General features: G+C 41.0%; 1 protein-coding gene across 1 annotated transcript in view; it reads left to right on the forward strand.

The window, feature by feature from the left end:
* ccnd2.L (cyclin D2 L homeolog) overlaps positions 1 to 24,630 on the forward strand; it is a gene marked incomplete at its 3' end in the record, with an annotated part of 36,583 nt that extends 11,953 nt beyond the window's left edge. The window contains 2 exon segments of the mRNA NM_001085661.1: positions 6,348 to 6,496; positions 23,484 to 24,630. Coding sequence (NP_001079130.1) covers positions 6,348 to 6,496; positions 23,484 to 23,639 — 305 coding nt within the window.
* Positions 24,631 to 25,349: the final 719 nt, after the last annotated feature.

The following is a 25,349-nucleotide window of genomic DNA, read 5'->3' on the forward strand; positions in this document are numbered from 1 at the left end:
TCAGCACTGTATCGGCAGTGTGGAGGGCCATAACCATTTAAGGACAGTGTTAAGGTTACAGCCCAGAAATTGTTGGGAAGAACAATGACAATTGGTGCTGCAGAACCTACTCCAGGCCAGGGTAGTGGAGTACCTGGGTTCCTGGCGATTAGAACCATTAGCAGGACCAGAACTCCATGTAGGTTGAAGACTCACAATAACTCTTCTTCCACCTAATTCAGCCATGGTGAGGAGCACATTCTTGATTTAGGCCAGCACTGATCCTTCAGTGAGTTTTGGTTTCATTGTCACACATTTACATCCCCTACGTTCCCCCTCAAGTTTGCAGACTTGGTTGCATGCTAAAATTGTTAATTGAATCTTAATTGAATACATATTGGCAGTAGTTTTCTTTACACGCAAGCATATATATAGGATGCCTAGCTGTCTGAGCGACTCACAGTTGATCGGTGAATATTTTCCTAGATGAACTGAGGACTCTTAAGAAGTGAGGAAGCGTCTGGCTTGCAGAAGTTTGGAAGGGTTCAGAATGATGCACTTTATAATAATATTAAATTAGCTTTACTGCTATTTCTGACAATTAAACAACGATGAAAGTCTGTCATGAGCAAAACTATTTCTCTAATTACACATGAGGTAAGCCAAATGTACTCGCGTGAGGTAATTTAAAGTGTCTTAGGACCGACTGTCACAGCTGTACGGACAACTCGAGTGGGTCATGATTAATCAGCATCAAGTGGTTATGGTGACCCTTCTAAATCAAAGTGCTGGTGCCCAGAACATGCAGGTATTTTGATTATCACAGGGGAAAAACTGCAGTCGTCTCCTCAACTGACAACCACTTCCCATTCAGGGAAGCACAGTTCTTATGGAAGACGCTTGTTCTGGCACGTATTTATCGTTTAGGAACGCAGAACTCCACATTCCCAAGGAGTAGTCGGCCAGTAGCACAAGTTTTTGCTATAAACAGTGTTTTTAGCATGTCAGGGACGGTAAATGGACTTGGGGCTTGAACAGGTTCTCCTAGAGAGGTCATTGAAAAGCATAAAACACAGGCAGCTGACGTGTAAATAAATAATGAATTGTTCAATACATGGAGCAATTCTACAGTCCATAGAAAGAAATGGATATCCAAGCCAGGTCGGAAAGTTGTATCTTAGCTGGGTGGACCTTTGCTTTCTGCTCATAAGCCCTTGTATAGTGGCTAAAATGATAGCCTCCTCTTTCAAATTGATCTTAAGTCAATTATTGATCAGGAATTTCCACAGTCCCATCAGATGAGGACAGCATCAGGTCATGGGTCTTCTCTCAATGGGTCTGCACCAGGATCTTATGTCATCCAACTGCTGGTAAATGCCTGGATCACCACTTGGTCTCCCAACCATTATCCAGGTGCATAAACATAACCATTGGGCAACATGGAGTCTGTCCCATTGGTTATGATCTAGAAAGGATCCAGTCACAATCTGCCAACTTTGTTCATACTCTTTTCTATTAAATAAAGTCCCGAACATCCACATTGGTACAAGCACACTTAGGGAGTGGAGGCCAAGGGATTCTATAAATCATTAAATAATCATCTTATTGGCCCCCCAAATTTAAAAGAGGCAGTACATGCACAGTTGAAGCATGTACTGCCCTTACTCTGGTTGGTGCCATAGTAGGCAGCACCAAAGGAAGGTAAGGGGGAGGTCGCACAGGCAGAGCGATCAAGTAGCAGGGGCAACAACCAATATTTATGGTTTCTTATGGACGCTCATTGCAAATCTGTTTTATTGCATTGCATTAGATCCACTTGTATATTAAGGTGCACTGTTCCTTTAATTAGGTAAAATAAATTCCTATGAATTCTGCAGGGGCAAGTTAAAGGGGTCGCTTACAATCATGGTGAAGGAAATTATACAGGACTGGTGGCTTTGATTTCTTGCACTGCATACCGGGCATATCCTAATCTCTACTGGGAAGAATGCCTGCTGAATAGGAGCATTCTGGAATGCCTTACATGTCGCCTGTGTGTGGTTAATATTATACCTTTTATTGTGTTCAACATCTTTGCTGGGTCTTTGTACTCTCATGTACCCAGTTTCATAAGGGCAAAGCTTTTTTTTGTATTTATTTTTATTTTTTTAACTGACTGGTGACAAAAGACTTGATTCTTTGGCATGGGCACATGTAAACTCCTTCCAACTAAAAAAGGGACAATTGGATTTTATAGTGGCATTTATTGTGCCCCACCCTCTTACACTTGTTAAGGCATTTTATCAGCATAATCTTACACCTCTTTTGTTGAGGTTGCAGTCTAGGGCACTAGTATACAGTCCTACCAGCAGAACACCATGTTGTACTGGAATCAGTTATTTGAGTGAGCTCTAATTCATCTGCTAGGAAAGGAAGCTCCCCCTATAACTGCTGCAAAAAGACAGAATAAAGAGAAACTGATGCTGATAGAGGAATAGTGAAGATACGCTTGATTATTTCAGAAAGCTTATATTAAATTTTCATTTTCGCGATAGTTCCCCTTTAAGCTTTAGTTCTCCTTTAAATGCCAGTTCCTCTGTAGTCGTACATAAAATAAGATCTCAAAAGGACCCAGAGTGGATCATTATCACCCTAATGGCAGAGATTAATAGACATTGCTGGACCCACTAGATTATATCCGATATATAAAGCCAAGTAATTTTCTTATGGCTCCTTTTCATGATGCTGCTCGGAAACTAAAATGATTCATAACTGTTGGCTTACCTGATGGGGCAGAACCGGGGTGTGTGATTTTTGTACAGGTTGAATAGAATGCCTTGAGACCTCCCAAAAACTATTAATGACGGCTTTAGGCCCCTGAACAAAAGATTACATGTGGCCAAACAAGATTTTTAGCATTGCTCTAGAAAGAAATTTCGTTATAAATATCTTTTTAAAATATCTGTACTAATACCTGCCTGTGGGAAATATGTAGGCGGCTATTTAAATCAATTGTCTGAAACAGAAGTGCAGTGTGAATTGTTTGAAACAGCAGTGCCCTCTACTGATATTGTCTGCTCAGTTCTATCAGTCAATGTCAGCTCATTGTTAACAGAGGAGAGAAGCATCAGGAGATGCTTCCCTGCACAGTAACATTTTTTGAGATATGGACAGCCCCACACATAGAACAGAAACACAAATCCATTATATTAGATGCTTTCCTGTTCACTAATTACTTTTTTTGATGGTTGGACAGACTGCATAAGGGAACAGCAGGGTGCCCTCAGAAGAGCTTTCTGTACAATGGTACATTAATTTGTTTCTCATATGGATGCATGGTACTTTTTACAGAATGGCAAGCTTTCAGCTGCTTACTCTTTCCCTTCTGAAGTCATAGCACTGGTTAAACCACTCCTTGCAGTGCCAGACAGACGCAATTTCAGACAGACGCTATTTCAGCCCCATGTGACCGTAATGCATACACATAATGCAGATATAACACCTAAGCAAGCCAGAAATACTGAAGTGGAGCATCAGTTTCTCTGCTAACACTGGAGGGGTATTGGGATTTGTAGTCCTGCAGCAGTGATGCCAAAGATTGTTCATCTTTGATAGATGCTTTGCTTAGGGATTTGGGAAAATTATGGAATCTGTTTTGAATCTGTGCCAGTCATGCTCTGAAGAAGGTTTCTGTTTAGACAGGAACAAGTGAGACATTTTCCATAAATTCTTCACAGACCTGGAAGTTCAGATTCCATCTTTTTTTTTTTTTTGCCTGTGACTACTTCTGGACTGCAACTGCCAGCAACCTGTAGAAACTGGCAACTACTAAAAAAAATGCTGGGTGCTATTGTTATGATTAGCTTTCCAGGACAATGCACCCTAAAATGTATCTAGTTTAATGTAAATAATGTTTCATTTTACATTTGAGTTTTAGGGGCCCTAAATAATTTGCTGTGGGCCCCATTAACTTTGTTATTTTGTTGCCTAGGATAAGGGTTGCCACCATGCTAATTATCAACTGGCGTAGCTGCTAAAATACCAACCAAGGCTGGGGACATGATTACAAATATACCAGCAATATACTTAAAAATTTGTACCCCAGTTCCATCCTCTCTCCGCTCTCACTCCCTTTTTCATGCTGCCCAGTATCGGCCCAGGCAAAAGGTGGCAACCCTACTGGGACAACATGTCCATGAAGTCCTTGAGTAATCTGGTTTGTTGCCCAGTTTTACTGATCTGTAATTATAGTAAGGTGATCATTTTGGATCTGTTCATGAATTGAATTGTACTTTGAAGTGTACTTTGATGTTCTGTCTATAAGTTGTCTGGAAGTAAGGCTGGTAGTAATTCTCTGATTTGCTACAGGTTCCGGTAAAGGTTCCAATTGCCCAAGCAATTGCAGTAGGTACCAGATGGATAGAAACTAGTGATTTGCGGGCCGGCCCAAAAACCCGTGGGACTCGGTTGGTTTGGGGCTGGCTCCTGCGCAAAATCTTCAGGTTGCCGGTCCAGATTGATTTCTTCTCATGCTCTCCCCGCCTACGACCTAGCACTCTCGACTGCCCCACCCCTTTGGTGACATCACGGTGGGCGGAAAAGGGTCTATAAATAGAGGGGTAACGGCGGGCCAGCTGTGGATTCGAATGGGCAGCTTAGGGTCGGGTGTGGATCGAGAATTTCTCGACTCGCACACCACTACTAGAAACATGACGAATAAAAGGTGCCCTAATTTTAAAATTGTATGACCCATCCCCTTCAGAATTGCAGCTTATTGGTCAACTTATGCAGCCTTCAGGAAGCCTGCAAAAAGTCATCCAGATATATGTTGTGCAGGTTTGAAAATACCATTAACCTACTGCTGTAGCCCTCATCCAACAGGTCTGTTAGACCCGCTCTGTGATCTCAGTTTTGGCCCCAAAACTATATCCCACAATTACCTTTCTATGCCCCTATTGTACCTTACCATGCACAAACCCATTCCCTGATACCAGCTTGCTTTACTATACACAATATGCCATAGTTGCAGCCCCTTCCCAGAAAATCTGTGAATACATCTGCTTGCGGCACTCTAAAGCTGTTTTTATGTTATATTTTCACAGGGAGTTACACACACATTCTTCAAGAAAAATTTTAAATATCTGTTGACCCATTAAATATGGGTATATGGAAATCAAGCTTTTATGTGCCTGAGACTAATCTATTGTGCCTTTTCAGACTCTTAGGTGGCCTTACACAATGTGACCAACACTCTACCCCCTCCCTAAAGTTCCACATAAAAAGGGTCTTGGCTGGTTCAGAAAACAGTGTGCCTGAAATCGGTGCACCCCTTGGTCCTTTTGTGGGCATGTCAGGTTGAATTTTTATCAGCGACAAGGTCACTGACATAATTTTCAATAGCTTGAGACGAGGTTGGTGACTCTGCACAATGGAGCCACACTCTCCTCTCCCAGACACTCGCCTGACCAGCGGCGGCAGTTAATTAATATGCTAAAATTAGGAGCCACCGATACAATTCACAGTCTGTTGCCCAACAAAGCCTTAAACGTGCTCAGCTTTGATAGCCAGGCTTATGGCGCTCTTTACAGAAGTTAGCTCAGAGCAGAGCAAGGAGTAATGTTGGCTGCTGATCTTTAGTCGCTCTGGGCCTCTCTCCACTCGCTAGCTGCCTAATTTGCATTTTGAATGACATTAAGAGAGCTAACGAGGTTATTGGGCATTGCAGCGCTCTTATGTTGACCACACGTGGAGTCAGACCTACAGCAGTGCGAGTTGGCAGTGGTACTATGACTCTTTATTCCCTATCCAAGGATGATTTCTGCCCAGTGTTTATGTGCATATAGAAAATAAGCAGGGATGTCTGGACTAGATTGAACTGATGTTATCACACAATCAAGTGTGTTATTTCTATAAAATACCTGTCAGAAAATACCCCTCAAAAACCATGGTGGGAAGCAAAGAACACTTTTTTTTTTTAACCCATTCTTGAACGCCACTCCGGGAAATGTAATAACGAAGGAGAAAGGTTGATGAAACTGTAGGGAGAGTGATGGTTATGTTTTTATTTAGCCATGATGGTCTTTTATATTTTTATTTAGCCGTAGCTGTCTTGTGCACTGCTGGGCCGGCCAAAATATTGAATAGCTAGGAGGGCTGTGAAAGTGTTCTTTGCATTTTCACATGTCCAGTGGTTTATGAAAACCACACAATGCATATAGTGTAATGGGAAGATAGCGATGGCTAGACGGAGTAAGCAAAACAATTAACCTTTGTTTGGCTTCTATAGCGACCTGGCTTTCTGCTATACGTTTGTGTGGTAATGCATGCCTTGGCTTGGCTGCCTCTCATTTCCTGCCCTCCTCAATGGTTTTGCCTGTGTTTTTTTGCAGACTTTAACTTTGCAATGTACCCACCATCTATGATAGCAACTGGAAGTGTAGGAGCGGCGATATGTGGGCTGCAGTTGGATGTTGGAGAAACCTCTCTTTCTGGCGATAGTCTCACAGAGCATTTGGCCAAGATCACTAGCACAGATGTGGTAAGTATCCTGTCCATCCCGTTCCCAGGGTAATTTGTTTTATTTCTTTGCATATTGGGGAGTATTAACAGCATCCATGGGAAAAAAAGTAGGTAAATCATACTGTTGGTATCACTGTTAAACCTTGGAATTTCCCCTTGTGGCTAACCCAGTGTATTATATTCGCAGCTGTGACAGAGACATGGCTGCTCATATCCTTCGTTAGGGATCGTAAAAGTTGAAAAATGCTTCACAAATGCCTCTCAAAGGGCTTTTAACGTCAGGACAGTTTATGAAATAAATGTTTGCCCCGTTCTGTTGTACCTAGTTTGTGCGAGGTGATTGTTCTTCCCAGAGCTGTGGAGTCGGAAGCAATTTTGGGTATCTGGAGTCGGAGTCACCAAAAATGTTCCAACGCCTAATAACTTTAAATACAAGCACTGAAAATTATCAAATTGGATTTAAGAGCTTCTATGAAGGAGGATATGGCAGAAGCAATTCTCTTTCTAAGAACAATACTTTATTTAATTATGGATTGTATTTAACGGCTATTCTACAGCTATATGCCAGGTTCAATTAATATATAAGTTTTATGTTTTTCCAATTGTTTTTGGTTTATGTAGTTTAACTTTGATTTTGGTATAGAATTGCCAACGGATGTGGTTTATATTTTTGAGCTTTGGCAGTGATCAAATGTCTTGCATGTTGTGCACTTACTTTCAATCAACATGGGAAATACATTAGTATACTAAAGGAACAGTAACACCAAAATATGAAAGCATTTAAAGTAATTAACATATAATATACTGTTAGCATGCACTGGTAAAACTGGATTGTTTGCTTCATAAAGACTACTATAGTTTATATAGACAAGCTGCTGTTCAGCCTTGGGGGGCAGCTATTCAAGCTGAAAAAGGTGATTAAAGGAACAGGTTACATAGCACATAACAGACAAGCCCTGTCCCAATACAATGATGTTTTAGGTTATCTCCTATGTTACCTATACATTTTCTCCTTTTTTCCAGCTTCAATGGCTGCCCCCATGGCTACACAGCATATTATTTATATAAACTATAGTAGCCTTTCTGAAGCAAACACACCAGATTTAACGGTGCAGAGCAACACAACATTAAATTTAATTACTTTGATACACTTTCAGTTTTTGGTGTTACTGTTCCTTTAAAAACAGAGGAGGTCTGAGGTACTATAAATTGAGGAGTCTGATTTATATAACGATTGCACAGCCCTGGTTCTTCCTGTCATGTGACAGGAAGTAGAGGTTAATTTCCTGTCGGACCTTAAAGACCAATAGCAAGAGCAGTGATCCTGTATCTGAATGACATACTAATTCTGTTGTTGGCATTGTTACTACCGAGAAGGACCTAATATTAATTGGTTGCAGAGTGGGATGTATGGGTAACAAAGGTCACAGGAAATAGAACAAGCAAAACCACAATATCAATAAATGTCAAAAAAGACTGAAAAAAATTGTTGTGGTTCTTCAGGCCTCATTTTTTTTTTTGTAATTACTGAAATCACTGAGCTCTTATGTAGTTTCAGGAAAATTTGAGGTGGTGTCAGCCATTTTGCCAAACACCTACATGCAGTAACACCCTTTCTGTCATTAATGCATAGCCTGTATTTTATTGTTTTTTTTCTGATAGTGTTTGCATCAGAAATTTTGCATTTTTCAGGGCTACTGGACAGATTTTAATGTACAGCAGTCCTGTGTCCTGTGTTATGTGTTATAATAATAATAATAATAATAATAACAACCCAGTTTTCAAATTCTGGATACACTTTGTTACTCCCTTTCATGTGCAACTACATGCAAGAGATAAGGTGTCTGCCGTTAATCTAAGGGGGATAACTTTTGTTAATTTTTTGGTGTTTTTCTGTACATAATTGAGGTCCATTGATAAAATAATATGTTGGCACCCCCAGTGAAACAAATTGCTAATCTAGTGGCCTGGTCTGGCTTCCATATAAATCTCATCAGTTCAGGATACATTCTTTTAGAAAGTGGTGCAAAATGGCTCATATTGGAGGAATAAGCACTAAGGGTGTCATGGCTGGCTCTTACCAACAGGGCAATATAGCGGTACTAGAAATAAAAAAATATCTGTATTGAAAGATTTGAATGATATTTATCAGAGCAAAAGGCTGCACGATATTCTTTTCTAAACGTGGAAGCGGCTTGGGTCTTTAACTGGCAGAATGCTCACATTCCTTTTTGGATAGTGTAGCTGTCATAGGATTGTTAGTAAAGTGCAGTTCAGGCAAGGTGAATTTCCCTGCTATTATTGCACATGCTGCCATCTAATAATGAGACGGCCTGGCTCTTATTATTATCAAGTGGTTACTGACTTTGTACAAGTCCTTGAAAAGCACTGCTGCAGTGTAGTTTTTAAAGGAGAACTAAAGCTTAACTAAAGAAGTAGGCTAGAATAATGTACATTATGTTTTGGGCTTCTGTACCAGCCTAAGGCAACCACAGCCCTGTAGCAGTAAAGATCTGTCCCAGTAGCTCCCCATCTTCTTTTCTGCTGATTCACTTCACATGCTCTGTGCTGCTGTCACTTACTGGGCTTAGGGGCAAACTCACAATATACAGTACATAGAATAGAAATGTCACAATATAAGGCTGATTAGTAATTAATACAGATAATTACTACATGGCAGCACATAAACCAGTGCAACTAGCATCAGAATTATATAATCGGCCCTGTAGCATCAGCTTCTATTACAGTCTAACCTAATTTTTTGCTTGATAGTTTGCGACGACCTCTACGCTTAGCTTCTCAACAGCTGCTCAGAGCCCACTGAGCATGTGAGTGTCACAGACACTTTCCAAGATGGTTTGAAGTTCTGGATCATTGCTGCTATTGACAAGCTGAAACTTTAGGCTGGTGCAATAAGTTCAGTATATAAAATATGGCATTTTTACAGTTTAGTTCTCTTTTAAAGGGCCACTATGTATTGCTATTGTTCCTGAATTGCACTGGGTACAAGGGGATACCTATGGCTTCATAGTTTTATGGTATCTCTCTGTACAGGCTATGGGCAAACTTAGTGCACTGCTCCTGCTGAATTGTTTAATGTGGAGTGCCATGCTCTGAGGCTTTAAAAAAAAAAAAAAACACAGGCTTTAAAGTTGTAGAATTGGTGGAGGTTTGAGTACTGTTAAACCTGTTTCCAAATGATGTGTGTGGGTTACAGCAAGTTCAGTTATTCGTATTCTGTTTCATGTTCATGAGTGTGATTGAACTGGAACATGCAGGCAAGTCCCCATTAATCTCTGGTGTGGATATAAATAGAACCAAGTTTTGGGAAATTCAGATTTGTTTTTGTTTTTTACCTGCATCCTAAAGGTTGTGTGCTATTCTGACTTATGACGATTCATACATTGAAACTGTTAATGCAGTTGATATCGATAGGCACACCCTTTTGCCTTACAATATACAGTTACAGTCCCATATGCCATGTTTCCTTACTGTAGGCAGTGCCCACACTACATTAGCTTCCTAGGAAAGAGACAACTCTCTTCCCAGTAAGGTGGTGCAAATGTGGGATCAGGGGTGATCCGAGAAAACCATATAGTTTTTTTTTGTTTTTTTTTAACCGCCCCAGGTAACCAGTTTGGCGCTCCCGTCTCACGCAAGTTTCTTAACTCATCTTATTGGTGGAGCACCCTTGTGTGGGATGGTGTATATCAGTGATCCCCAACCAGTAGCTCACGAGCAACATGTTGCTCTCCAACCCCTTGGATGTTGCTCCCAGTGGCCTCAAAGCAGGAGCTTATTTTTGAATTCCTGGCTTGGAGGCAAGTTTTAGTTGCATAAAAACCAGGTGTGCTGCCAAACAGAGCCTTAATGTTGGTTGAAAATACACAAAGGGGCTACTAAATGGTCAATCACAGCCCTTATTTGGCACCCAGGAACATTTTTCATGCTAGTGTTGCTCCCCAACTCCTTTTACTTCTGAATGTTGCTCACAGGTTCTAAAGGTTGGGGATCCCTGGTGTATATAGTAAGGCAATATGGTGTCAGGTCAAGAGGCTAGTGAGGCACAGGTTGGAAACTTCCCAACTCACCTTTTCATCGTCTTCCCTTTTTAAAATTCACTGATGGACAAGGGAGGGTATAGATGGAGAAGGCCTTGCCAAAGTTTGTTTGCCTGAAACCTGCAGTTAAGGTCAGGGTTATCATCATTAATTGTGGGGTCCCATACCAATTAGTTAACTGGGCCCTCCTTACCTGTGGGGGTGCAGTTATCACCTCATCGGTACCTGGGCCCTGAGAGGAGGATCCTACAAAGTTGAATGTGGCCCCAATTAAAAAAAGGGTCCTCACACTGGATCTGCGGAATGGAGTCCCCGGCTACTAAAGTCTTTAAACAGAGCACTGATTCTCTGTTTAATAACTCCCTTCCTGGAGCCTATCTCAGTACCTGGGGAGAAATTAAAGGCTAGAGAGACCTTTTTCCACCTTTTCCTAGTCACTCTACCACAATATATATTAGAGTAACAGTATATAGTATTGTAAAGATGGGGGAGAGTATTAAAGATGGGTCATGGTCAAGCCCGGACGGACAATCTGTCTGTTCGGGCATTTGCCCGAGAGGCTGCTCTATTTTTTCTTTAAGTGGGCCGATACTGATCTCTGCACCTTATTAGAAAGTGCCACTGCCTTTCAATGCATCAGGCGGGCTCTAGGACCGCTCCTGCATCCTCTCTCCCACTGTTGCTCTGCCCCTCCCACTCCTCTGTTCTGGTGCTGCCGTGCTCTATCCAGGCCCGCGTGCTATCAGGAGGCTACAGTCCCAGGCCCAGCAAGATTTAGATTTAAAGGGGGGCCGGCTGTGCTGCTCTTTCAGGATTAGCTGGCCCCCCTTAAAATCGTGAACATCGCTGAAGACCGGATCTCTCTCTGCACTGCGTTTCTGAGTCTTTGTCACTCTCTGTCCCTGTCTCTCTCTGTCTCTCTCTCTCTGTCTCCTTCTGCACTGTCTGTCACTCTCTCTCTGCACTCTGACTCTCTCTCTGTCTCCTTCTGCTCTCTCTGTCACTCTGTCCCTCTCTCTCTTCCCCTCTCACTGTCACTCTGTATCTCTCTGTCACTCTGTCCCTCTCTCTTCCCCTCTCTCTGTCACTCTGTCCCTCTCTCTTCCCCTCTCCCTGTCCCTCTCTCTCCCTATCACTCTGTCCCTCTCTCTTCCCCTCTCCCTGTCACTCTGTCCCTCTCTCTTCCCCTCTCTATGTCACTCTGTCCCTCTCTCTGTCACTCTGTCCCTCTCTCTTCCCCTCTCCCTGTCACTCTGTCTCTCTCTGTCACTCTGTACCTCTATCTTACCCTCTCTCTGTCACTCTGTCCCTCTCTCTTCCCTCTCTCTCTCTCTCTCTGTGTGTCACTCTGTCCCTCTCTCTTCCTCTCTCTCTGTCACTCTGTCTCTCTCTGTCACTCTGTCCCTCTCTCTTCCCCTCTCCCTGTCACTCTGTCCCTCTCCCTGTCACTCTGTCCCTCTCCCTGTCACTCTGTCTCTCTCTGTCACTCTGTCCCTCTCTCTGTCACTCTGTACCTCTATCTTACCCTCTCTCTGTCAATCTGTCCCTCTATCTTACCCTCTCTCTGTCCCTCTATCTTCCCCTCTCCCTGTCACTCTGTCCCTCTCTCTGTCACTCTGTCCCTCTATCTTCCCCTCTCCCTGTCACTCTGTCCCTCTCTCTGTCACTCTGTCCCTCTCTCTTCCCCTCTCCCTGTCACTCTGTCCCTCTCTCTTCCCCTCTCCCTGTCACTCTGTCCCTCTCTCTTCCCCTCTCTCTGCACTCTCTGTCATTCTGCCCCTCTCTCTGTCATTCTGTCCCTCTTTCTGTTTCTCTCTGCACTCTCGGTCACTCTGTCCCTAGGAACCAGACGGCTTTAATTACAAACTGGAGAGCTGCTGAATAAAAAACGAAATAAGTCAAAAACCACAATTAATAAAAAATGAAAACCAATTGCAAATGGTCTCAGAATGTCCCTCTCTAAATCATACTAAAAATTAAATTGAGGTGAACAACCCCTAAGGCAGCTCTTTATGCGCATACATTTTTTCAGTTTTACCCCAATATATGAGTGGATGTGTACAAGTCAGACCATTGCGTCTTTACATGTGGGCTGCTTTGATTTTTTTTTTGCCCGGGCTGCTTTTTACCCCCAGTCCGGCCCTGGTCATGGTAGCTGGAGTGTATTGGAAAGATGGGTCATGGTAGTTGGAGTGTATTGGAAAGATGGGTCGTTGTAGGGGGAGAGTATAGTAAAGATGGGTTGTGGTAGGGGGAGAGTATAGTAAAGATGGGTTGTGGTAGGGGGAGAGTATAGTAAAGATGGGTTGTGGTAGGGGGAGAGTATAGTAAAGATGGGTCATGGTGGGGGGGGCATATTGTAAGGCAAGCTGATGGCAAAGGAATGAGCTAACTGTGTAACTGTGGATGGTGTGTATAGTAACACAGGCTACTACAACTCAGACAACTACAACTCCCAGCATCCACCTAATAAGGGTAGCCTTTTATCATTGAGATTAGCATTTTCATGTATTGAGACTGCTGCCCAATGCTGTATTTATGTTCCACAGCAGGCTTTTTATTGGAACACAACAGCATTCTGCATTATTGACTCATAAGAGTTTTTAAATAGTCAGCTGCAGCCCTTTCTACAGAGTCGCATCCAATAAGGCTAGAGAAAAAAAAACCCTCTCCGGCAGATAACAAGATATTAACTCTGTCGTTATTCTCGCTGCCTGGTTTTGCTCTTGCAGGAATGGCAAATACTAGACTTATCGGCATGTGCAGCAGAAATAAACACTCAGCTTTCCTGCAATTGAGAGATGGCATTCCTTTTCTGCACATCTATGTTTCCATATATGACTGCCATATTTCTTGGCTCTGCCTAACTACTACTTTATGAAAATCAAAAGATTGTGTGTATATGCGATGAAACCCAGGCTTATTGTTTTGGTACCACTTCACATCAGACATGGGTACAGTGCAGGTTGAGAGAGAAGGGCCCATCTCTGATTTCACCAAGCATATACATATACTCATGATTATATAAATAGTCTGGGAAATGGGGGGCTGAGGCTGAGGTACTGATGTCACATGCTGAGAGGATTTTGGGCCTGCCCAGGAAGTAAAACCCAACCTGCAGATGAATCCATGGGTGCTGCAGATTTTGGGCTAATATATATCATAGGTTTGTGCTTATCTGTCTGTTTCATTTTCTGCCCATTGCAATGGTCCTACAGACTAATACTCTTCATCTGGGACTTTTATTGCAAAGAGATCTCCACGATCAACCTGTGTTAACGGCAAAGGTCCACTAGTAAGGGTGTGGTGAGGTGGTGCTGCTACCATTCTGCAGAATTCTATTACTCATATTGTAGAAATAAACCTAAAGGACTGCCACAGACCACTTCCATACCCCATTGGGCTAGGGGATACTGGGACTTAAAGTCCATCTGATTTCTAGACAATTGCAGCTAACCGCAGAAGGAGTGTTCTATTCAGTTCAGCAAATGAGGTGTGTGGAGACAGGCCTTGGGAGGAGAGATTCCTGCATCACACTCTATGGAGGCAGTGGAGATATGGTCATGGTGCACAGGAGCTATGGTCCCCAGAGGAATGAATGCTGCAGGAGACATGGTGGGCAGTGCACAGATTCTCAGAAAAGTAAATGGGACTGGCAAAATGGTCCATAAGAGTCACAGATTCTTCATACAGAACCAAGGATTCCTTTCATGTTAGCCTGAGACTTTAAAAAAAAAAAAAAGTGTGTGTGTGTGTATATATATATATATATATACACTTTTTTTTTTAAATAGGGGAATTCATTTTCCCTATAGTAAAAAATTAAAGCATTTTAAAGGAATGACAATATAGTTTACTGTTGCCGTCTGTTTGCTATAGAAATACAACTAAAGTTTTTATATGAACAAGCTGTTGTGTAGCCATGGGGGCAGCCATTCAAGCACAGGATACGTAGTAGATTGCAGATAAGTTCTGAAGAATCCCATTGCATACTACATAGCTTTATATGTTATCTGCTGTGTATCCTGTGCCTTTTCTCCCTTTTCAGCTTTGAATGGCTGCCTCCATGGCTACACAGTAACTTGTTTTTATAAACTATAATAATGTTTCTAAAGCAAACGCACCAGTTTTACCAGTGCAACACAAAAGCACATTATATTTTATTTAATATATCTAATTATAGATGTAATAAAATATTGAAACTTTCTCTGTAGAACTAAAGGTGCTGTATGTGTTGCAGAAATGTCTGTCATGCCATTTATGCTGCTTGGTACAGGCCGCATTTGGTATGCAAGGAAAGAGCAGACAGAAAAGCCTAAAGAGAAATGAATAATGAGAGAGTTTCCTCAGTTGTCTTTGGCCAATTTTGGCAGCTGCTTCAAACCCATTCATTTTTTTTGTTCCCCAGTGAGTGCTGTGCATGTGTGGTAACAATGGGGTGAGGCAGTAAGGCTGAAGTCTAATGGCGAAGTTCCTTCAACCCATTCATAAATCTAGAGAAGGCTTGAGCGCTGTGAGAGAGCAAGCCAGCGAGCAGAGGAAGTAAGGCCCCCCCTATATAATGAGCTCCAGTTCACATACTTTTGTTCCCGTCTCATGGACTCGCACACTACCCTCATCTGGTTTGATGCTTTTCCCTATGGAAAGAACAGCAGATGCCTTCTCTCTCACTCTCTGAACTGACAAAGGGCATTTATTACAAGCAAAAGAGATTTTGCAGCAGATACATTTTGTATATTTGTAGCATAATTAGCTTTTTGGCAGGGTCTAAATACAGAACCCCAGATGGCCCAGTTCAAGGAAACTGAGCCGAGCCATTTTTAGCATTTTATTTAAGATAAGAAATTATATTCAAAATAAGAGACTGCCAAAAAAAACAAGCTGGAAACGGATAACCTCTATATTCGCCTATATATTGTTTTGTTTTTTTTTTATCAGTTTTTATTTCCTCAAAATTTAATCTGGATCCCTTTGACCATTTTTGGAAAGAAGAAAAAGTACTGAAGGCCAAAATGAACGCTGCCAAAAAAAAAACTAGAAAGCTGGAAATTATTTTCAGTGGAAGAAAATCCCCTTTTTCCTTAGTGTTTAGGGAAATGGAATTGCTGTCCGACCTCAGAATCTTCTTAACTATGTGGGAGATGTCATCTGATAAACTGAGTCATCCTCTGGAGTCATTTGATCATCGTATATAGAATTTAGTGTCCAAATTTAAGGATTACAAAATTATTTTAGTTAAAAAAAAAAAATGATCTCATGATTTCATTCCTCTTGCCTAATTGCTTGTGATTATTTGTGGGACATGGTTAAGGATGCTGCCATGTTTGTTATGTAAAGGACAAATTCAACCATTCATTACTATGTTGGGCTATAACTGCTTTACCATGGCTATATGCTGATTGGTGGCCAAAAGTGGCCAGCCAGGCAGACTATTCACCTTTCATATTGCCCCTACTAACCGCTAGGCGGCACAGGCCCAGTGCCTAATGGAACTACAGGTATAGGATCTGTTATCCAGAAACCAGATATGCAGAAAGCTACAAATTACTTTTTCTATGTAATAATAAAACAAAACCTTGTACTTGATCCAAACCAAGATATAATCCTTATTGGAAGTAAAACTAGCCTATTGGGTTTATTTAATATTGACACGATTTTATAGTTGGCTTAAGGTATTGAGATCCAAAAAAACGGAAAGATCAGTTATACGGAAAACCCGAGCATTCTGGATAACCGGTCCCATACCTGTATAATGAGTTGTATGATCAATGATAATTGTGTTGCAGGGTGTTCCTTTCCTACAGGAGAGAATTCTGTTGCCTACTTTCTGGTGGCCATTGTTGAGTTTTCTTATCAAAGTTCCCATATCATTAGAGACTATACAGCATAGTCAGAGGCATGAGATAGTAGGTGGTGTGTGGTAGAGTCATGCAGCGTGTCCGTACCCGCGGGTTACCCGCAAAAACCTGCGGTTTTCGGGTAGAAGTTCCGGGTGAGGGTATAGACGTGGGTCGGCAGTTCTGCGGGCCGCGGGTTTTCTCAATAGCGATGTCTACTCCTTTTTTCTGATCAAATCTACTTCCGATGGTGTCACTTCTGGTTTACAATAACAGAACTTCCTGATTCTTGATGGTCAGTGGGTCCGGGTTGCCGATAAGGTACTTGCGGGTCGGGAAGCGGATTGCAGGGTACAGGTCAGGTACGGGTTCCAAAAAATGGACCCGCGCTGGACTCTAGTGTGTGGACCACTGAGATTGGGGACATGGCCTAGACAGAAGGAACTGGTAGCGAGACCTATTTATGGGCTGACAGAAGTTGCCGGCTTATTGGACCATGTGTGGAGACAACATCGGAGGGGGATAGGTTTTAATTTTTTATTATATGTGGTTTTTGCGTTATTTAGCTTTTTATTCAGCACCTCTCCAGTTTACAGGTTCAGCAATCTATGCCCAAGCAACCATGCATTGAATAGGAGACTGGAATATGAATAGGAGAGGGCCTGAACAGAAAGAGGAGTAATAAAAAGTAATAATAATAAATTGTAGCCTTACAGAGCATTTGTTTTTTTAGATGCGGTCATTGACCCCCATTTGAAAGCTGGAGAGGGTCAGAAGAAGAAGGCAAATAATTAAAAAAAAAATGCAGACTAATTGAAAAGTTGCTTATAATTATAACATTAATAAAGGTTAAAGGAAAACTATACCCCCAAAATGAACACTTGAGCAAAAGATAGTTTACATCATATTAAAGTGGACCTGTCACCCAGACACAAAAATCTGTATAATAAAAGTCATTTTCAAATTAAGGGAAGGGAGAAAAAGTGAAGATCCGCACACTGGGCCATCTGTTAAAAGCCAAATCTTTATTTGTCCATTTAAATACTGTTGTGTTTTGTGCTTATGATTAAGGGCAGCTGTGCCCAAAATGCATCAAGCGAAACCATGCAGCGTGTGTTTTAAATGGACAAATAAAGTTTTGGCTTTTAACAGATGGCCGATGTGCGCATCTTTACTCTTTCTTCCTTCCCTTAATACGTGCGGCTTAGGACGCCAAGAGTTTCCTGTACCCGGCAAATGCTGCTGACTTCTCATCCACGTTCAAGCGGTGAGTCTGAGCGGTTTACATATCCTTTTCAAATAAAACATGAAATCTATTTTCTATTTTTTTATTAGATCATTCATAGCTGTTGTAATCTCATTTAAAAATCTCAGCTGTCAATCAAATATTGTCTGCCACTCCTCTATGCCCTGGGCATAGAGGCGGGGCAGACAATTACTTTCACTTTCCATTCAGCACTTACTAGATGTCACTGCTCTCCCCACATTCCCCCAGTTCTCTTTACCATTTAATGGTGTAGCCAGGGCATGGACATTCTGGTGCACAAATAAGATTCTGAGATGATGCAAGGCTTGTCTTAATAACAGTGTGCACAAAATGGCTGCTGCCTGCTTGCTATAATTTAGAAATCCCAGACCAAAGGAAGCAAGATTCAAATAATTTATATAGTGTAATTAAAGTTCATTTTGCTTCACTAATGTGATAAAATAGGATTTTGAATATTTTTTTTGGGTCCCCTTTAAGTGGCATATTAAATATATAGACCAGTTTGGTAAATATTGCCCTTTTACATCTCTTGCCTTGAGCCACCATTTTGTGATGGTCTGTGTGCTGCCTCAGAGATCACCTGACCAGAAATACTACAACTCTAACTGTAACAGGAAGAAGTGTTGAAGCAAAAGACAGAACTCTGCCTGTTAATTGGCTCATGTGACCTAACAAGTATGGTTTGTTTGGTATGTTTGTGTGCACAGTGAATCGTACAATTCCAGGTGGCGGTCCTTATTTTTTAAAATGGCAATTTTCTATTTATGATTACCCAATGGCACATACTACTAAAAAAAAGTATATTATTATGAAAATGGTTTATTTACATGAAGCAGGGTTTTACATATGAGCAGTTTTATGCAATATCTTTTTATAGAGACCTACGTTGTTTGGGTGGTATAGTTTTCCTTTAATGTAAGGGTGAACCACCCCTTTGAGAGTTCAGCTTCCCCCACATATAACACAGTTGAGCATAGACCCATTCTGAGGTTAGACTGTGCTTAATGCCTTTATGGGTGTATATCATCATGTAGGTGTATGTTTGCTCATTTTGAATTCTGTGCAGAGCGCAACGTAACATTTTATAGCACTACATTCAAATAAAGGTGCCATTATTTATCAATGGAGCAGCACAACTGCAAATCTGTTTTTGAAAAAATGTTAATTATTTTTTTGTGTTATTAAACCATATATGCATATTTGTTATAGCCATTATTAAATCATTGATGTGCTGGCATTGTACCCAGAGCAGATATAAAGTGAACATTGTAATATCTCAGGGAAACCTGGAAAGATAAATGCATTAAACATCCATTCATTAGGGGGGGGAGAAATTATTACTTCTGAATGACGCCAATGGATTAGTGAAATTACTGAGGCACTAAGGTGTTATTGACGTTGTGGAATGCAAACGAAATGGAAGTGTGTTTTAATAAGGAGGGAGGAAGTTTGCACTGTTAGGAAGGGATCCAGATCCTATTTCATGTCTTACATTGAACACATTGGTGTAATATGAGAATGTCCGGGCTGTGTGAGCGCACAAATTTCATCCAACGTATCACGACTGTACCTCATTGTTTTCTTACAATTCCTGAACATGACTCCCTCCAAATTGATGATCTACTGTTCCATTTAACTCCGAGGCTGCCAGTGGCGTAACTAGATGTTACTGGGCCCCACAGCAAATTAATTTTAGGGCCTCCAACATATCCATAGGTTGTCCCATATGTTGAAATTGCTTCCTCAGTAGTTACACCCCTGCAGGCTGCCAAAAAAGATCTTGGTTCTATTCCAGGGGCTGCACTTTTAATTGGTCCAACCTCAGGTTATGCCAAGTGTCATGTTAAATGTAAAACTTCAGCCTTTTTATAAGTAGGGTGTTTCTTACATTAACTTTCATTTAAATCAACTGGACAGTATTGGGACCTATTTTCTGTATCTGTATTTCATTATACTAGTGGGGTCTGTGGCATCACTTTCGTTCTTGATAGAACTGAGATTCCTCAGAAACGCACCGAACCCATAACCGTGACGCCACAACCCACAATTTGCCCCCACCGATCCGCTGCCCAACTTGGACCGCAATATTTATTAGGGATGCACCGAATCCAGGATTTGACCATTTTCAGCAGGATTCAGCCGAATCCTTGTGCTTGGCCGAACCGAATCTTTAAAATCATGTGACTTTTCGTCACAAAACAAGGAAGTAAAAAGAAAAATCAAGCACGCCTTTTCCCCCTCACTGATTTGCATATGCAAATTAGGGTTCAGATTCGATTCTGTATTTGCCCAAATCTTTCACAAAGGATTCGGGGGTTCGGCCGAATCCAAAAAAGTGGATTCAGAGCAACCCTAATACTTACCCCTTATGATAACTAAATATATATATATGGGGTTTTTTTGGGCTGTAAGTCAGAAAAGTATTAAGGGGAACCCTTGGGGAGGCATCTTCGGAAGCACAGATCTTCACTGATAAAGGGCAGACGCCTTAAAGATAACGTGTAGTGTTTTTTTTTTGGTTTCTCCTTTTAAACCAAGTATAGTGCTATAAACTCCCATTGTGGTCAGAAAGGAACAAAGAGAAAGACAATGTATATACAGGTATGGTAATAGGTTCCATACCTGTACTTGTTCCTAATTTAATTGGCCTTGCCTACATATTCTTGTTCAGAATATATTACATTAAGGGTCAGGGGGAATGTGCACGGCTATTAAACATCATCAGACCGCTTTGTAGAAATTTTGTTTAAAACATAGAATTTACACAAGTTATCCTCATGATCTCCTGTCCTGCCACAGGAAATGTCTTTTGGAAAACAGGCTTCAAAGTACCATTTCTTTTTACCACAAAAAAATTATTCCTATAGCGAATAAGGAAATTCTATTGAAACCATGCACCGTTTCTAATGGCAAAAATCTGTTGGGCTGATTATTCCAGAAGATAGGAATGTTACACAGCAGCCCATGAAATGTTCATTATGTATATGCGAAGGCTATAAGAGTCATTTACATATTAATATCTTTCCTTTAAAGACTAGGCGCAAGGACTGCATGTACCACATTCAGATTTTCAATAGCTAATAATTGTGTGCGAAAGTTTTAGAAAATATGCTAAATATCTGGAGTATTCTGTACATTGACACATGTAGCCACATGCATTTACATAGTTATATAGTATTCATTTCATACATCATGAGTTCAGAAATAATGTATGGTAATTTTTATTAGTTTAAAGGGGACCTGTCACCTTAAGAAATAATTCCAAATCCTATTTTTTAAAGTTAGTCAAGCAAAATAAACTTCACTTGAACTTAAAAAATTATTAAAATCCTGTTTTGTTTTTTTTTGTCTTGGAATTCACAATCACAGCAAGCAGGCAGCAGCCATTTTGTTGACACTGTTAAGGCAAGCATTGCATCATCCCAAAATATGTACCAGAATGGGGCACCTGATGCCCATGTGTATGCACTTGCTACACAATTAGATGGTGAAGAGGGAGAATGTGGGGAGTGCAATGACCTCTAGGAAGTGCAGAATGGAAAGTGAAAGTAATTTCCTGAGGCATGGAGATGGGACAGGCAATATATGATTGACAGCTGAGTCTTTTATACAAGTTTATAACCGGTATGGATGCGTTAAAAGAAAAAATAATTTGGATTTTATGTTTAATTTAAAAATTAATTTTATTATACAGATTTTAATGTCTGGGTGACAGGTCCCCTTTAAACTCTGTTTACTTGGGTCCATGATACACAAGAATCTGCTTTTTCCTGTTTGTGGGTACACTATATCTTACATACACACAAACTCGCCTGAAAAACCCTGCTTGTTAATATTCCGAGGCTGCATTTCCCTCCTTCCCCTGGTTTCTAATCTGTATGAAAGTGCCCAGGAGAATGGGGAGTACTGTACACAGAATTGTTCCCACGCTATGTCTCAAGCTTCATTATGACTGTAAATAATGCCCAGGCATCTCTGGAATTCCATCTATCTTGCACCATGAAAGTCGATGCACACATATTATATGTTTCAGCAGGCAGGTAACCTCAGACTGGGTGGCAGATTGCACATTCCCTGAGAACAAGAGGACATTTAACACACATTTTGGCTCGTTGTTTAAAAAACAGAAATACACAGTTAGATTTCCTGAACAATTCCTTTACATTTTAAGCACCGTGTTTCTTAAGCAACCTTTTAATTGTTATTTTTTTATAGCTTTTTAATTGTTGCCTCCTTCTTCTGACTGTTTCCAGCTTTCAAATAGGGGTCACTGACCCCATCTAAAAAAAATGCTCTTTAAGGCTACAAATGTGTTGTTATTGCTACTTTTTATTACTCATCTTTTTATTTAGGCCCTCCTCTATTCATATTCTAGTCTCTTATGCAAGGTTGCTAGGGTAATTCAGCCTAGCAACCAGATTTCTGAAACTGCAAACTGGAGAGCTGCTGAATAAAAAGTGTAATGACTCGAAAACCACAAATAATAAATAAATTAAAGCCAATTTTAAATTGTGTCAGAATGTCACATTCTACATCATATTAAAAGTTGAAGGAGAACATCCCCTTCAATGGATTTCCCAAGGAGAGCTTCAAGGGTACCCTGGGAAATCCTCAGAGATGTTGAGGTGTTCAGCTCAGGAGAAGAGTACCCTGTAGTGATGTGTGGGTTGGTAGGGTTTGGGCCAGCTGCCACATCAAATCTTCAGGTTGTTGGCGGGTTCATGTTGAGCGGTTCCTTCCGCTCTCCCAGCTCACAATATAACACTTCCTGCTCCTCCATTTATAGAATTGAGTCTGCCCTGCCCTTTTGTGACATCACATCGGCTCGGGCACGTGTCTTTAAATGGAGGAGTCTGGTAAGGCTTGGTGAGGGTGGGTTAGGGTCGGATGTGGGTCCTAAAAATCTGGACTCGCACATCACTAGTACCCTGGGCTGTAGCAGTTATATTCTCTGCCTAACAAATTATTACACACCAGCCCGGGATACTCTTAAAGGGGACCCGTCACCCAAAAAATTATTCCAAATCCTATTTTAGCAGGTTAGTCAAGCAGAATGAACTTTAATTACACTATATAAATTATTTGAATGTTGTTTCCTTTGGTCTGGGAATTCATAATTATAGCAAGCAGGCAGGAGCCATTTTGTGGACACTTATAACATCTCAGAAACTTGTTTGTGCACCAGAATGGGGGACCTGATGTCCATCCCCATGCCCTGGCTACACAATTAAATGGTTAAAAGAACTGTGGGGAAAGCAGTGACATCTAGTAAGTGCTGAATGGAAAGTGATAGTAATTGCTTGCCCCGCCTCTATGCCTAAGGCATAGAGGAGGGGCAGGCGATATATGATTGACAGCTGAGATTTTTAAATAAGCTTACAACAGCTATAATAAAAAAAGAATTTGAATTTCATGTTTAATTTGAAAAGGACTTTTATTATTCAGCTTTTTATGTCTGGGTGACAGGTCCACGTTAAATGTTCCAGGGATCCCATTCATCTGCATTTCTGGTAAAGTGAGGCACCCCAGGCCACTGCGTTATTCAGACAAGAGGAGTTGACTCTAGGGTCCAAGGTTAGGCTAATAGTATGTAGGATTTTTCTCTGCTGGTGTAGAGAAAACCTGATCAGCTCTTTTACGTACCCTGTATGTGTGTGCACTGGATTGGGTTTTCTATTCACTAGGGGAGAAAAATACCTATTTGCCTTTGTGCCAATAGCCTTAGCAGTTAAATCCTCAGGGTTATGGTTCACTTTCTTTGTTCTTTTATGCAGGGAAAGAATATTGCAGTATACTTGTTTAACACTGACTGAATTTCCTCCCTTTCTTTTGTGTTGGTAGGATTGCCTTAAAGCTTGTCAAGAGCAGATTGAGTCGGTGCTGGTGAGCAGCCTCAGACAGACCAGGCAGCAGACACAGCAAAGAAACTCGTCCAAGTCTGTGGATGAACTGGACCAGGCTAGCACTCCTACAGATGTGCAGGACATCAACCTGTGAGGAGTCCCCTACCCCCCGCGTTGAAAGAGCCTTTAGCGTTCTTTATTCTATTTTTTTTTTTTTTAGAACAAAACTGTTTCTATCTGTTCCCAATTAGAGAAATGATTTTGGTGCCTGCAATGTCCTGTAGAAGGGAAACCCACCATTTATCTGATTGTTGTCCTATGATTATATTTTGTCCAATTGTAAGTGCTTATGGAAGCATAAGGGGGACATTTGTAAAGCCTGCTCTTGTGGTTTTAACGAAAAGAAACGCAGGTCTGTTATTATTATCGTTAATGTTATTATTTCTCAGTACAGTGTAGTCTCCTTAGAATTAGGAGAGAAAATGCATGTATATGCATTTTCACAATGATTATTATTTTGAATTAGAGTACAAAGGCAATAGACTAATGGATTCTAGCCAAGAAAGTAACGATCTCCAAGATTTCCACCCTTCTTTCAAGATGATTTGGGATCTACTTTTTTGTTATGTTAAGAGGTGCTTTTCTGGATCTTTTCATTAGTTCTGTTTTCTCTTGCTGTGTCTGGTAGCTGCTACCGAAGAAAAAGATGCTTTTTTTTTTTATTTTTTTAATCTTTTTGCAAGCCTAAGGCAGGTTCTAGTCTTTAATTCGTTTTGACAATATTGTTTTTATTTGCTTTCTGAGTTCCTTGCTTTTCTTCCAAATTGCTTGGTTTCCAGGGACTTAAAAAAATAGATGGGATTCTACTTTATCAACTGTGGACCAAACCAAAATAAGGAGTGTGTGTTTATAGGGGGGTTAAAGTGAAAATATACCCAGTTTTAAGCATTGGTATCCTTGATCCTTGTATTTTCTTTTACATACGACAGCGTAGCTGTAGCTCGTGCTGTTCCCAGAACAGTCCTTCTCTTTACAGGTGTATTAAAGGGGACATATACCCGAACATCTAAATTAAAGAAGAACCTCATAACCACTATGTTGGGTACTAAAGTAGGAGTACCCTGACATCTTCCTTTCTCATTGTGGATCCTCTCTACAGCCCTGGTGTGCATGTGCAGTACAGCAAAACTTTTAACTCCTAAGTTTGGTTTTTACTCTACAGCACACATCAGCCGAGAGGGATCCCTGGTAGAGAGAAGATACAACACACTTTTACAATGGAACCAGTCCCAAGGTTAGCGATAATAATCACTGAGTGTGCCTCAACAAATTGGCACTCCCCAAGTGACGGACCTTACTTATTCTTTAATGTTCTTCCCAGGGAGAACCTGGTGAAGCAGGAAGTGTCTTTTGATGCTTCCCTACAGAAGTTTGAGGTAAGGCTCCATGCTTCAGTAAATTAAGCTCTGGCTCAAATACAAAGGGTGCTATGGTTACATCTTCATGATCTTAGCCGTGTATAAAATCTTTGGGCAAAAAAGTGCTCATCGTACAATATACGTTGTTAATAGGGTATATGTCCCCACTTATATGTAGAAATTCAAATATAAACAGCATGAATGAACATGAGGTCACATCTGTTTATAGAGAAAAGATTTAAAGGGATACTATCATGGAAAAACATGTTTTTTCCAAAACACATCAGTTAATAGTGCTGCTCCTGCAGAATTCTGCACTGAAATCCATTTCTCAAAAGAGCAAACAATTCAATTTTGAAATCTGACATGGGGCTACACATTTTGTCAGTTTCCCAGCTGCCCCAGTCATGACTTGTGCCTGCATTTTAGGATGGAATTACTTTCTG

The sequence above is a fragment of the Xenopus laevis genome, chromosome 3L (assembly GCF_017654675.1).
Source record: "Xenopus laevis strain J_2021 chromosome 3L, Xenopus_laevis_v10.1, whole genome shotgun sequence".
Lineage (NCBI taxonomy): Eukaryota > Metazoa > Chordata > Amphibia > Anura > Pipidae > Xenopus > Xenopus laevis.